General features: G+C 42.7%; 1 protein-coding gene across 1 annotated transcript; it reads right to left on the minus strand.

Annotated features, from left to right (window-relative positions):
- Positions 1-240: 240 nt before the first annotated feature.
- clcf1 (cardiotrophin-like cytokine factor 1) lies at positions 241-14,682 on the minus strand. The gene is made up of 3 exons (XM_046030937.1): positions 14,368-14,682; positions 5,115-5,269; positions 241-3,556 (listed from the first exon to the last, which is right to left on the minus strand). The coding sequence occupies exons 1-3, from the start codon at positions 14,384-14,386 to the stop codon at positions 2,216-2,218; spliced, it is 1,515 nt and encodes a 504-aa protein (XP_045886893.1). The 5' UTR covers positions 14,387-14,682; the 3' UTR covers positions 241-2,215.
- Positions 14,683-15,247: the final 565 nt, after the last annotated feature.

The following is a 15,247-nucleotide window of genomic DNA, read 5'->3' on the forward strand; positions in this document are numbered from 1 at the left end:
CTTTGTTTTCCAGAAAACGCCCCGACCCCAAACTCCTCTCCCCTTGTGCCAATCACCCGAAACCATCCCTATAAAACTAAAACCATTGCAAACAAAAATCCCATATGCATTTCTTTTTTGTCTCTCCTCCCAGTGGGCTCCCAAATGACCAATAACACCACGCTCTGTACAAAAGCTAGTATTTATTCTCTCTTGAGTTACAATCAAGTATTTTCACACTGGAGAAAAATAAATAAACATCTTGTTCAATAAATATTATAGAGATATGACATGATCATAATCTTTAGCGACATCATCCAAGGCACATTGCAAAGATACATTAGATTTATTCTGAAAAGGAAATTAAGCCATCTGTAAGTTGCCAAAAGGAAAATAGTCATGTTTTAAAAGGCATGAAAAATTCTCCTCAAAATGTCTAAAGTGTGAGAAGTTACTTAAAGGAATAGTTTGGGAAACGTGCTTATTTGCTTTCTTTCTGAGAGTAAGATGAGAAGACCAATACCACTTTCAAATGTCTGTTAAACGTGAAACTAGAGCCAGAAGACAGTTAAGTTAGCTTAGCATAAAGACTGAGGCTGGATATATGGTTAAAGCAACGCGTTAAAGAAAGGACCTCCGTAGTAACTGTCACGGTCACAGGTTGTCATTTGTGATATGTGATTTGTGTCACTAAAAAGTGACAGTACAGATATGGCCTCATGACAGTAGCGTGCAGTATATTATAGCAAGGAGCAACTTTTCATTCAGACTGTGATGGACAATGAATGATACCTGTCAAGTATTTTGGTTTAGTTTCTCTCTGTATCTATTTGTTAACCTAAATGAACTGAAACCAATGGCGAGATAAGTGCACAGGCGACACAAGAAGAGGACGGATCCGGCTCAAACACCCAGTCAAGTGAGCAACACTGTGGGTAAGGAGCGCAACGGCAGCAGAGCCGTGGTTCTGGTGAGGCCAGCATTCTTTTCTTGTCATTGGCAATCAACGCATTCAGCATATAACTTGTGCAAATGCTCTGCAGCCAGAAGGCTTAAAATGTAGATCTCTGTTAGGTGCCTAACAACCCTACAATGATAACAAGTTTCCACAACTCCAACGTGTCGTTTTTACACCTCGGTTTTTGTCTGGCACTGGATTTTGTCACATTTGGACAGAATCAGGCTCACATTTCCCCCTCTTGTTTCCAGTCTTTATGCTGGGCTAAGCTAACTGTCTGCTGACCATCTTCATATTCAATGTACAAATGTGAGAGTGGATGGTCTCATCTTACTCAGCAGTAAAGCAAGTAAGCACATTTTCCAAAATGATTTACTATTTCTTTATACACACAACTGTGTTTCTTTTAGGGAAAATGATTCTATTCTATGTGAAGTTTTCAGTCTGTGTTAAATATGTCTTGCTATAGAAGGAAATCATTAAAAAGTGGTAAAAAGAATGAGCGCTGAATCAAATGGTATGTTAAGGCACCTAACCACAATAAATGTATGTGTGTGTGTGTGTGTGTGTGTGCGTGTGTTTGACCACCTCTCTGTCTGGACACTATGTGTAGCACTGTTGTAGTGTTACTGTAACTGAACAACCGAGTTCTGATTACTCAGCAATACCCCTCTGCCCGTTATTTCCCGTGCTCATCCCCCTGACTCACCCATCCTCCCATCTTCCTCTCCTTTTCTTGCTTCTCCATCCCTCTGGCCATTTCCTTCTCCCCTTTTGTCTTTTTCCCATTCAGAAATGTTTCCTTCTTCCTTTAGAGAAAATGAATGTTTGCTGATTCACACATCTGGGGTCACTGAATCAGTTCTCACTCAATGGCTGCACTGTCTGTCTCGCTGCCTGTCACACTCGTCACACTCTCTACCCCCGTGTGTGTGTGTGTGTGTGTAACCACCTACAGTGGTATTTCTGTTGATCTATGAGCCGTGAAGGCCAGTAACTCAGCCCAGTCTCAGTGTGTCTCGCTCAACAAGCTGCTATGTGCATCAGACGGGTGACAGTGCTGGTAATGTGTTGGCTTTGTGTTTGTTATATTCCATTAGCACTTCTGGTGACCTGCCAAATAGTCCTTCATTCACTTATTCCAGTACGGTATGAATGAATGTGTTAAGCATGAATGTGTTTATGTGAGTTCGTCTGTTAAAGCTCTCAATTTATTTCCACTCAGATTTTGTGCAAATGACAGATTTCTGATATACTGCACTTGTGTGTGTTGGCTTCTCAGCCTCTGAGTCTCTTCTTGAGGCGGTTAAAGTCCTTCGCCGATCGCCACAGCCAACTCTGTAGCTCTCGCAATATCCAAAATCCCTCTACCTTCCTGGCGAAGTCGTTCATGGTCGGCCGCACCGACAACAGCGAAGAGGAGGAGGAGGTGGGGGAAAGGAGCGGTGTCAGAGGAGGCGAAAGGAGGGAGGTGCCCCTCTGTAAAGACAAAGGGATGGGTTGGGAGAGGAGGGTGTGCTCCTCACCCGCACCGAACTGGTAGAGGAGGGAGAGGGTAGACAGGGGAGGTTGAAGGGTCGGGGGGAGGAGGGAGCGAGGAGGCCGACGCTGATGATGGAATGTCGAGGAAGAAGAGGTAGCTTCCATGTCTATTTGCTTCTCCTCCTCCATTAATAACACTCTGCTTCGCTCTACAATAAATCCATCTTCTTTTCTGAGTGTGTCTGGCTGAAGTGAGTTCAGGTTGTAGCTGTACTGATTGTTGGCGTTGGTTTGGATGGTCTGTTGTCGAAGGGAGCCTTCTGTGCCCGGGTACGACACGTCTACCCTGGGTTCAGGCTGCCTGTCCATCTCCTCTCCATCCTCGTTGATACTTAACAACCTTCTCCTCCTCCCCCATCTCTCCACACCTCCCTCTCGCTCCAGCTCCTCCTCTTCATCCTCCCCTACTCTCTCCTCTTCGCTGGCGGTCCATTTCCTGCTCTCTGGCTCTTCCCTCCTCCCTCTCCTCCCTCTTTCTCCTCTTCCCTTCTCCCTCGATCCGCCACTCCTTCCTCCAGCGGCGGTCGCCTCCGCTCTCCTGCCCTCTTTCCCTCTCCTTTTCTCCACCAGGTCTACGGTGACACCATCCTCCCTCTCTCCTCCGACCACCCTTGTCCCGCTTCTTCTTTGGTTGGTACGCTGACCGGATTCTGTCCTCGTCCCGGCTCTGGACCTGTAAAGGCTCTGGCTCATGAGTGGAGCTGGTCGGTCGACTCCAGCCCCCCTCTGAGGGTACTGCAGCTCTCCAGTGCTAACTCCCAGGTTTGCAGAAGGAGGAGGAAGTGCGTAACCGAGGGTGGTCATCAGTGCGGATATGGAGCCCAGCAGCCCATCCAGGCCTGTGCAAAAGTGCAGCAGGGAGGTCTTGAGGGAAGGGCAGAGGGTGGAGCGGGCCAACTCCCTGACGGCTGCCAGCAGCACAGAGTAGGCCTTCTGGTTTTGGGCAAGCCGAGCTTGGTTCTCCAGGCCGTGCCACAGCTCCAGGCGGGTGGCCGCACTGGGCAGGGACAGAGCCGTGCTGTTGGGCCGTGGAGGGGAGAAGTCTTTCTCGTTGAATGGAGGGCCAAGATAGGTCAGCTGGAGGAAATATACAGAAATGAGAAGAAAAGATGAGAATGTTTAAACGATAATTGTGGTTTATTACTTAGTTTGGGCCATCGTTCATCCTAATGTTTTACACACCATCATGACTATGCAGTAAAGTTTGTCAGGCCAAGAAACATGATCAGACAGGTTGTAAATAAGCCAACAGTTTAGCCTGTTTATTTGGAGGTTAAACTGAAAGTTGTTGTGTCTGTAATAATCTCTCAATACAGAGGAAAGCCTTGTGTGTACAAATAAAACAGGTATAGTAGGACAAAGTTGAACCGGAAAGTCAACCCTCTAAACTGTGATGGAACAATGACTTTGCCGTTTGACTTTGTTTTCTTTTCTGAATTAAGTTGGCTAAGTGGAAGGTTTGAAGAAAACCCTGATCTGATCTGAATTAACTGCTCATGTTTCTTGGCTTGACAGACTTCTTTATATTTATTTCTGAGACATTTGCAGCAATTAACATGGTGAGTACAATGTTATGAGTACACAGAAGATCAATGACCAAAACTACACAAATAAGATACAGGTGAGACTAAATTCTTTAAGGTAGGCTAATCAATCAATAACAATAGTGTCCTTGGGGAACTTTTACAGTAGGTTTCTGTAAATAACATTACTACATTATTACTCTATACCTGCCATTATGAATTGGTGCTATATAAATAAAATTGAATTGAACTGCCATCAAGAAATAGTTACACTATGTTACTCCCTTTAAAACCAGAAATGGTTGTTTTTACTTTTCCGTTTGTGTATGGATTAAACAAACAAATGCTAATTGGTGCTGGACAGGGCCAGGCCAACTGTTTCCTGCTGTTTCTTGTGTTTATGCTAAGCCTTGATAACCAGCTTCTGGCAGTTGCATCATATTTAGTGATTTTCTCATCTGAATCTCTGCAAGTCATGTCACAAACATGACTTGATGTTTGTAGCTTCCCTAAATGGCTCTTCCAAATCCTGAGGGGAATATCTGTCTCTTCAGTGGCTAAATGCTCCACTATGTTCACCAGCTAGTCTAACTTTGTCCGTCTGCAGTTTGTTGTTGGACAGGTAGGGCACAGTGGGTTTTTTAAAGCTTTTTCACTGAAAACTGGTGCCTGGTGTGGCCAAAAACGACGCCATGAGAGTGAGTGGTGAGAGTGAACCACAACAGTAAAGTTGCTGGCCGAACAGCTAAACAATGAGCTGAAACTCTCAATGAAATTCTGTAAAGCTGAGGAGAGCTGCAGATTTAGGTGATAATTCTCTGTAGGTTTATGTGAGCGACCCCTTTCATTGTCACATTGTTTTCACAATGTGATTTAATACATTGGTGTTGTAAAATACAGATTTTAGCCGCTTTAATGGGAACCTTTGAAGCAGTGTTTCTAATTGGGATAAAGTTCCTTCAGAGGTGAACATTTTTCAAAAAGTGTTCATACCTGTTTTGAAGTGAAGTTAATACATACATTTAAATTTATGAAAAACTGATTAAATCAAAAACATTTCCATGGAAGAAATTATAAAAAACAGAATTGTATCCTAAAATAATAATACTCACATATATGTCTTTGATTTCCTTGAGCTGATACTCCAGGTATTTGGTCAGCTCGTACGTGCTTTCTATCGAACTCCTCTCGCTGGCCAGGTTGTGTGAAGGATCCAGGGCTGTTGCCATGGCAGCAGCCAATAGCAAGACGAGCTGCTGTTGATGGACTGTGGAGACATTAAAAAAAACAAAAGACTTAAAACTCAGACAGACGGTGTGAGATGTTTCTTTAATGGCACTCACATCATTGGTGTCCAAGCGATAATTAACACACACTGCAGAGGTATTTGTAGTCATAGCAATGAGGTGAAATTTCTCCCCTGCCATTATTTTCTCAGACATTTTGTGATTATTTAACTTGGATGCTTGGTTTTTAATGAATTTGATGATTTGAGAGCTCAACAGACAAAAATCACCTCCAGCAACAGTTTCCACGCTTTGCTCCAGTCTTCGCACCATCACACTGTTTATAGGAATTTCTTTACAATATTCTGGTTTATTTCTTTGTCTCTATGGTGATGGCCTTGTCTGTTTATGTATCGCCAGGTCAGAGTCATCTGACACTGCCAATAAAGCTTTTTCCGTTTCCAATCTAATTTTAGAGGTTTCTGGCTGTCGGAGGTTTACTCTGGCTTCAAGTAAAACCTCGCGTAATAGCTTCAGACAGTCAGACAAATGGCTCCTATGTTCAATGCACCAGCCTTAGACAGACACACACACACACACACACACACACACACACACACACATGTTCATTCCTGACCAATATCCCCAAAACAAAGACATGTGGCTTTCTTTACAATCACAAACATTAATGTGTTTGTATCTGCTGTATGTTGTATGTGCTGTGGACTTCTTGTTTAGGTTTCAGAGTGTTTGTGTGGGTGTTTTATGTTACTGTGTGAGTGTTTGTGAGAATGTTTGTAGCCGTAATTATATATGTGGATTAAATTCACATGGCAGTGAGTGTACACAATGTTTTTGAGTCTGTGTTTGTGTGTGAGAGACAGAGAGAGGGGGTTGTAACACTGGAAACCTTTTAGTGCCCTTGTTTCATACAGGGAAAATTGGAGCTGAAAGGTGGTTTTCAACTTGAGGAACGTCATGTACGTCCTCTTCTCTTTGTCCCCTGCTTTCTGTGTCTGGACGTGTCCACTTTCACACTCTCTAACCTTCTCTCTCTCAACACTTCCTCGGCCCTTTCACTCCAGCACGGCACACATCCTCCTCCTTCGTCGTCTCTGCTCTCCATCATCCTCTCCCATCCTGTCTGCGCTCTCTCTGTCTGTGTCATCCTTCTGACACCCAGACGGAGGGCAGTGATTCATGCTTGTAATCATGGGCAAAACATGCTGCTGTTCAACAGGTGTGAATTATGTATTGCACAAGTGTATTTGACCCTGTCAGCTTTCTCTCTTTCGCTCACTCTGTCTTTCTCTGACTCACCTCGGGCCTCCCGTTGCCTCACCAATTTGAATACCTTCTCTTCTTGAACAAGCCCCACCGCACTCAGACTTTCCTTTCTTTGTCTTCATACCTCCCCATGTTTCTTCCCTTTTCTCCTCTTGATGCTCATATCTCTTTTCTGCCTCGGGTTAAAATAACATCAGCCAATTAACCCCGATTACAGCTCTCTCTCTATTGCCCTTTTTTTCTTTTTCTTTCATCTATCCGTCACAGCTGGCCCCACAGGATGAAAATTAGTTTTTAAGCAAAAGGCTTAAACACTTGCAAAACGTTTAACTTCAGCACGTTTCCAGTGGTTCTAAGAAAACGAGTTCTGAAACAGTCAACACCTTTTTCCTCTGACTCAACCGCTAACATTTACGTGTCGGTATGCACTCCCAAACAGGGTTTGGTAGAAAATGAATGATGTTATGTACTCTATACTACTCAATACCAAAACGGCTATTGTCTGCAGTGCCACTTAAAACAAGAATGTGTATAATTGCAGTACGCATGAAACTTTGTCTTTACAAAATGTGTCACAGAAGAAAATATCCAGAAATTAAGTTTCATGTTTAGTTTTTTGTCTTATCTGCCCTTACTGAGGATGTTAAGCAATCGGAAAGAACACAAATCACTAGAATACACTGACAAGAGTTAATCCCTTTGATTATGTTACAAATTGTGATGATGACATGGTAACGAGGAACTGTGATGACATTTCTTTTTAAAGTAACCTATTCTGCTTCCAAAATATTCTATCAAGGTCAAGCTCCCTGAAAAAAACCCTATGCTCATCCAATGACTTTTGACAGATTGAATGGCAGATTGGGAAAGTTTCAAATTAAAACAGGATTAGAAATGCTTGTCATCAGAGTGACATGGACAAAACCTGAACAAACAACCAAGCCAGCTGCTTTATTTAAAAAAAAAAAACATTCATCTCTGATCTCTTCCACTACCTGTTGACCCCAAGTTGTCGGCTACATCAAAGCATCCTGTGTTTTCTAAAACACTGTGGTTGGGCCGGGGCAACTCCCACATGCTCCCACACACACCTTGAAATCAGTCAACTAGGACAGCCCCCGTCAGCCAAGCCTTCTCCGACCTCTTCAACCGCAAAACCCTCATCACCTGTCAGAAGCAATAAGCATCTTTCAGCGACGCCTGAACATTTGGAGCTCATCAAGCCACGGGCTCCCCCCCGGAACATCCTCCATCAGCATCAAAACACCTTGAAATTAGCACGACATCGTTGACTCTCAGAGTAAATAGCCCTGAAGGGAAAGGACACACACTATGCAAAAATGGTCATTTTCAGAAGGAATAAACAGGTATCAAAAACAAAATGAGCCTTGCACAGAGACAGAAAATTCTCCCTGGCAAAAATCAACCCAAACAGTTCCAAAGCATTTCCTTTTGTCTGCAGCCACATGCTCGGAGATGATTGCCAGACGTGAAATTCTCTTGTTGTTTTGATTGAACGCTGACATGTCTAAAAGCATCCTGCACTGTGGCTTAAAACAAACGTTCTTTTGTACGAGTAAACTGAGATAACTCAAACCCAGAGCCATGTTGCAGTTATATAATATTATATTGAGTAACTACCATATAGCCGGCATATAGCCCGACTTCAAGCGGGAGCCCTGCAGGCTTGGGGCTGTGTCTGTGTACCTGGCAGTGGAAGCACACTCTGCAGGGCAGGGTTGAAACCAGAACATTCTCCATGGGAGGATTGCATTACAGCAACACAGGGGTTCTCTACAACGGCCGACCATGACCTGCCTCTGTGCACTTATGTGTATGTGTGACTCTGTGCACATCTTGGCAGACATACCTGTTAGGTTTACACACATGCATGAGCAGGGGAGCTCCATTATTCACAACAGATCAAATCGTTATCTACGTCTTTTTCGCTGATGTAAAGTCAGATCTGGCATTCGGGAGTCTGGCTGCCATCTGTAATACAGAGCCGAACATGAAGTTCAGGCGCCAGAGCTTCTGAGCTCCATAAAGCTCAAAGTTAAACACCACCACAGCGATGGGGTTCAGAGTTGAATTTTGGGGCCCAAGGTTGCGTTCAGGGGCAAAAAGAGCCTTGTAACGCACTTGACATTTTACACTCCAGACGGTGTTTTGGTAAACCGGTGACCCAGTGTTTGTGTCTGTTGTACCGCTTCCATCTGAGGGGGCTAGCATTTCATCTTTCCCAGCATGCACCACCATTTGAGGTTTTAAACAAGCACTTAAACAGAATTTGGTGCTGTGGGAAACCCATGTGCAAGTTAATCTCTCTGGTCTGGTCCAGGAAAACTAGCTCCAGTGCCAAAAGAGGTTGCCCTCCATTGCTCTAACCACTTGAAAGAGGTCTTAAACAAAAACGAAACATCAGTATATAGGAGATGTTATGAATTCAGTCCAAATTAGATGTTTATCATTTCCAGTGTAACTTTGATTAGGATGACTACAGCATATTTATTTTTATACATTGTAAAAATAGACAAGATTTAACATTAATGCAGAGTGATTTTGTAACAAGAGGTTGTAACATCATCCATGGTGGGTCTTCCAGAACCAAAACGACATGCTGCCTTCAACATCCTCACTCTTCACACTTCAGTGTTATCTATTCACTGGGCAGAACTGTGCAGAACTCTGCTCCACCAGAGGACAATATTAGACAACATTAGTGACAGAAGTGGCGATGTATCCAGCCATGTTTCAAGCTGTATTCCCTGAATGAGACATGGGTGTTATATGTTATGTTATGAGTGACTTAAGACAGATCAAAATCCACTCTTCAGTCAGTCTTCAGGCACTGCTCTAGAAATCAATACCTACAAATCTTTTATCTGATTTAGTACATGAATTGTTTTTAATGCAATTTTTTCTGTCCAGAAGTGATGAAAGAAATCTGGTTACGATCTGAACTGACAATTTGATCTGGGCTGCAATTCTGAAAAAGCTCCTGGGATAAAACGCTGTAACGCCAGGATCACGTCATATCATTCAGAATGTGATTTAGAGCAGCAGAGTCAGCAAAACATCCCGTCAGCTGAAGTTAGAGGCATCAGAAATTTCTTACAGCTGAAAAGAATTACAGAAGTGTCAACAAACAGTTGGAGAAATGGCTGCAAAGCCTCAATCCCTGGCAGTTACATCTAAGTTAAATCCAATATTAACACTAATAGAATTGATTAATCTAATTTAAAATAAAATGAACCATAAACTTTTTTCAAAATGTGATTGATTTCATGTGTTATCAAACACATAAAACATATATGCTAATTTAGGCTCATTAAATGATGTGCCATCAGTTTTGTATTGGACTAACAAGTGAACACTCAAGTCAGAATAACAGGAGGTTTTACTGTCCTTCCTGTTCCGCCCACGTCGTGTGTGTGCAGCATACACTCACTTACTAGCTTTTTCCAGAGATTGTAATCGTATTCCACAGTCCTCTTCAGCAACCACACTTGTTTAGGTGTCATCACCAACTCAAATTCGGCTCTTATGACAACACCTGAGAAATTCACATAAGATGAAGAAGACTGTAGGATATGCTCGAAAGCTAATAAGTAAACCCGGAGTTTAGAATATTTGATCAGAGATGCATTTCCATCATAAATGAGTCTCCACACTCTTTAAGTTAGTTCATCATTCAATACCATTAAAATCCACACAATGTAGCCATCTTGTTGCTTTAAAATTGTATCTATAACCAGTTTTTTTTTACTTCACATGTGTCTTGCATATTTGTTGTCATCTCGCTAATGTGTCAGAGACAGAGCTGGAGGCTCATTGTGGCTTCGTTGACAGAAAAGACCCATCGTTGCCAAACTCTTGCGTAGTTTTTTAAAATTATTCTGCTGCAATGTACCTGGTGGCAATTCTTCCTCCTGTCATAACACTTACCCTAAACATAAACACACCTGTGCAGGATGCCTGGGACAAAAACATGTACACATCAAAGGCCAGATGTCAGAGATAGAGCCACAGTGGAAGCAGACAGAGACAAGCGTTTGGCCGCCGCCGAGGTGAGCGAGGGTGAGCGACAGTCCGGGGTCAGGGTCGGAGTTGTGTGTCTGTGTACAGTTAAAGGCCAGATTTATGTGCAACCTGTACTCAATCAAATGTGCATTCCTCCACTAACTCAACACACACAAACGAGAAAATACATGCACACATACGCATCCAGACTGTGAACTAGAGCGCAGATCCATGTATGCACAGACGTTATACTGAATAAATACATATAAACAAACCATTGTGTACTCAAGGACACACACACGCTTTTCCCATCACTTCTCCCATGAGATTCCTTCCTCTGCAGTTTGTTCATACTGAATTTCAAATTGATCCTCTTGGCACTGGACACACACTGGCGTTGCCAAATAACATCAATGACCCAAAAACAAACACATAAAAAAAATCCAATAAAAATTCTGTTTATGTCCAGAAACTCTCTGCGCAACAATTTCTCGCTAGTCGTAAACTCAGCGTCCTCTGTTTAGTTCCCCTTTTTACCCTGATGTCTGTCTCCCTCTTTAACTTATAAGCCAGTCCATCCATGTCTTTTTTAAACTCTGTGGATTCCACTCGCTCCACACTTTATCGCCATGTTTGGTTTCAATTTTGTTGTCGCTTCATCTGCCCCCCCCCAAATCTTCCTGAAACATCAAACTTCCAGTTTCAAGTCTCCTTCCCTTCTCTCCCTAATTACCGTTCCTCTCTCTTCCTTTCACTAATTGGCTCCACCCGTTCCCTCCATCAGCATCTTTTATCCCCCCCTCCCCTTTGCCCTTTTCAGCCCTTCGGGTTTTAATTTACCTCTTAACACCACCCCACACTCCCCCGCTACCCTCTCTCCGGCTACAACCGACCTCCACCTCTTTGTTTTCATTTTTTAAAAATGACCTAAAAATCAGACACATGAATTTATCGCTGAAGACATTTTTCAAGTGAAAAAATGGAAACCCTCCTCTAGGTCCAGCTTCTCACATGTATAGTGTACATCATGAGGATTTGCTGATGTTTATTTAAACCAAGACATTTGAAGATGCCACCTGGGGATTTAGAAAATTGTCATTTTGAAATGCTGTTATTTTTATGAACATTAATTGTTAATAAAACATATTTGTTATAGTTGCAGCCCTGTAGGGCCTTTCTTTAGTCTGTTTCCCCTTGTTAAATTTTTTGTTAAATGTTTTATGTTTTATCTTACTGGTCTTTTGCATCACTTTCGGTCAGCTTTTTATATATTTGTTGATTGACTGTATTAATATATTATCTTTTAGTTTAATGGCTAGGCAGGCCCCTGAGCTATGTCTTCTTGGAATATGTGTTAGTTATGTATTAGTTTGGGTGTTAGTGTTACTATTAGCGTGATGGTGTGTCTTTCATGCGGTACGTTGTCTGCTGTGAGCTGCTTGACTTGTGTATATTTTGTTATTTGTTGCTGTGCATGAACAAATAAAGTTATATACTTATCTACTCAATTTAAGTATTTCAATAAACTGCATGCCACTTTTTACTTCAGCTGCACTACGGTTCAGAGGTAAATATTGTCCTTTTTACACTTTACATTTATTTCACTGTGCAGATTAAGATTTTATGGATCTAAAATGAGCATTTAAAATATACGATGCGTTGTTATACAGACATTAACACTGCTCAATAGTAGATCCTTTAAATTAGCTCCACCCTGAACCACCATGGCATTAAAATGTTGGTAACATAATTTTTTCAGACTATTAAAAGAGTACTTTTATGTTGTTGAATTACTAAGGTTACTTAACTAATGGATCTGGATCTTAGCGTGAGGAAAGATATTTTGGGGTCTTGAAGGATAGAGACAGAGGGGAGCAGGAGGAGGAGGAGGAAGACAGGATTTGAAAGGGAGGAGGGAGAGGAAAAGGAGTTGGTGGAGGGAAGAGTTTTGTGAAGCGAGGGGCCATGTTAATTTGGGAAAAATGTAAACAGCATGTGTAACTGTTCAAAGCGTGACCGACTCATTTTATATCATTCCCCCCGTCTCTCTCCTCTCTCTTTCCCTCTGGGTGCTGCTAACTTCTGTCAATCGTGAATCTGCACTGCATTAACCCCTCTACCGCCAGTTCCTCTTTCCTTATCCCTCCCTATCTGTATTTACTTTTATCTGTCTCTACCTCTCTTTACCCTCGTCCACCCCCAACACACACACACACACACATGCACACACACAAATGTCCTCTTGACATCCACATATATATACCGTGAAGAATTGAGGATGGCGCTGAGCAAATCAAAAGATGTGAAAGGTTCTTTTTCACATCCCCTGCTCTCTCTCTCTCTCTCTCTTTTCACTCCTCCTTTGTTTCCTCCTTGGCCGGTCCGTTTGCTGGTCCAACACACACTAACGCTTTTATCTGAAACACACCGACACTAATTCAACCCTCGCAGCAATAACAGGCCTTGTCTGTGTGTGTGTATGTGTGTGTGTGTGTGTGCTTGTGTATGTGTATGTGTGTGGGGGGAGAGACAGAGGGGGGGATGTGTAATTAAAAGGAAGAAAAAACATGTTTCTGCATCTATGTGTGTGAACATGTGTTTTTGTGTGTGTCTACCTGGGGAGGCGAGTGTGTGTGTGTGTGTGTGTGTATATGTGTGTGTGAGCATGGTCTTCAACAGCTGAGCTTTCTGTTTATTCATTTGAGTATCAGTGGGAGCAGCAGCTTGTTCTGCACTGGGCTCTCTCTATTTATTGTCCTTCTAAAGTTACACCAAATTTGCTCATGGCCGGGCCGGCTCACACGATGTGACCACCTAGGCGGGGGACGAGGAGGGCAAGGGAGGATGACGGGAGGCAGGGAAGGGAGAGGGACGGAGAGGAACTTGGTGATCCTTTGTTCAGCGCATCATTTCATCACACAGCCATCCTTCAGTCTTTCCCTCTTTCCTTCACCTCCTTTTCCTTCCTTTCATAGACACGGAGCAGCAGCCGCACCAGTTATCCCAGGGGGGAAAAGTGTGTGTGTGTGTGTGTGTGTGTGTGTGTGTGTGTGTGTGTATGTGTGTGTGTCCTCTCACACCCTGACTAACGTGAATCATGTACTTTCTCATATCAGTGACAGCTAACTAGACAGGGGCTTTAGCTGCTTCTGACCCCCTCAACCCCTGTCATTTTTTTACTGTGAATAAGATTCCCCCCTTCTCTATCTTTTATACACACATTTTCTTTCAGTCTTTTTACTCCCCATCTCTCTCTCTTTTTATGGTCTCTTAATCTCACATTCCTCTCTGGTTGGCTTTGCATTTCTTAGAAAATCTGAAATAACATTTGATTTTCTGTATTAATTCCTTAACCTCTGAGGTTTTGCTGGTGAGCCACCAATACCATATGTTTCATCAGCTTCTCTAATGTGAAGAAATGATTTACAATCACCTCTCATTTATTTTTAAAACATCAATACATTTAAACATTAAAAAAAGTTTCTTTCCAGGGTAACAAACACACTTTGAAGGGAATATAAGAGCCTGTTTTAATTTCATTCTTTGCATAAATGTATGCACAATTAACCCACAAGATAGGATGATATTTAGAAAGGGGACATAAACAGAAAACTCACGCCCACATGTTATGTTGGCCTTCCCAACTTTGAAAATTTTCACAACCTTTAGTATTAATTTGAATTGCAAGAAAAGAAATCTCAATATCAACGAACGACAGGAAAATTGCATCTAAATATTATAAAAGCCTCATTATTAGAGTAGAACAGGAATGACAGGCGTGTAAGTTTTCTAAAACTTCCATTAAAAAGAAAAAGATTAATCTGCTTACCTCCGCAACACCTTTTCATTTTTTCCTTTAATTCCGTTCAGTGCGCTCTCAGGAGTTCATCCGCTGGCAAATTTAGGAGCTGAAATAAACCGATAAGCGTCTCCGCTCCTCTCCTGGATTAGTTCGCTCTTTCAAATTAATCGCAAACTATTCTTACTGCTCAATTAAATCTGGTCTCCTCCCTCAGACAGCACTGGAGGTGATGAAGGAAATAAATGCAGGTGATGTCGCTTTTTTAAATCCTATAATCGGCCGTATTGATTATATTAAAAGAAAGAGAGTCTCAGGATGGAGCTGAAATATTGACGATCCGCTGACTTGGTGCTTGTGGTCCGTGTGACGGACTGAACGACGGCAGAGCCTTTATGTAGGCTCCTTCCTCCTCCTCCTCCTCCTCCTCCTCCTCTGTTTCTACCCTTTTCTCCCTTTCCTCCCCTCCTTCCCATCCCCGTTTCTCCTTATTTCGTTGTCCTCCTCCTCGGTGCTGGTGATTCACCGCGTTGAGGCATTGCAGCTCGACTTGACAGAGTCTCTTAACCACGGGACTTGTCACAACTCATTCCCGTCTCTCTCCCCTCGTCATCCCCCTGAACACGATCTGACTGAGGCCGTTTGATCTTTAATCTGCTCCCCTTTAATAAGGCGCGAGTCCGGCTGGATCAGTCCACTGCAGGCCAGCAGGACCCGGCAACCCAGCGACCCTTAAATCATTCAGGAAACCAGGAATTAGGTTATGTTCCCTCTCTACTTTATCTCTGTCTGTCCAACTTTTTGAAAAACGAGAAGTGTTCGCTTGCCTTTTTTAAAAGCCTATGGATTTTTTGGCCTACGTTTTCATCCAGGGGTCTTTATTTAAATAGCCTAAATGTAGGCTATTTTA

Source organism: Micropterus dolomieu, linkage group LG19, assembly GCF_021292245.1.
Source record: "Micropterus dolomieu isolate WLL.071019.BEF.003 ecotype Adirondacks linkage group LG19, ASM2129224v1, whole genome shotgun sequence".
Classification (NCBI taxonomy): domain Eukaryota; kingdom Metazoa; phylum Chordata; class Actinopteri; order Centrarchiformes; family Centrarchidae; genus Micropterus; species Micropterus dolomieu.

Bases quoted from the DNA above. Each gene is read 5' to 3' on its own strand.
- clcf1 (XM_046030937.1), bottom strand. The intron at 3,557-5,114 runs GTGAGTATTATT...TATTTCCTCCAG, and splicing joins AGGAAATCAAAGACATATAT to CTGACCTATCTTGGCCCTCC.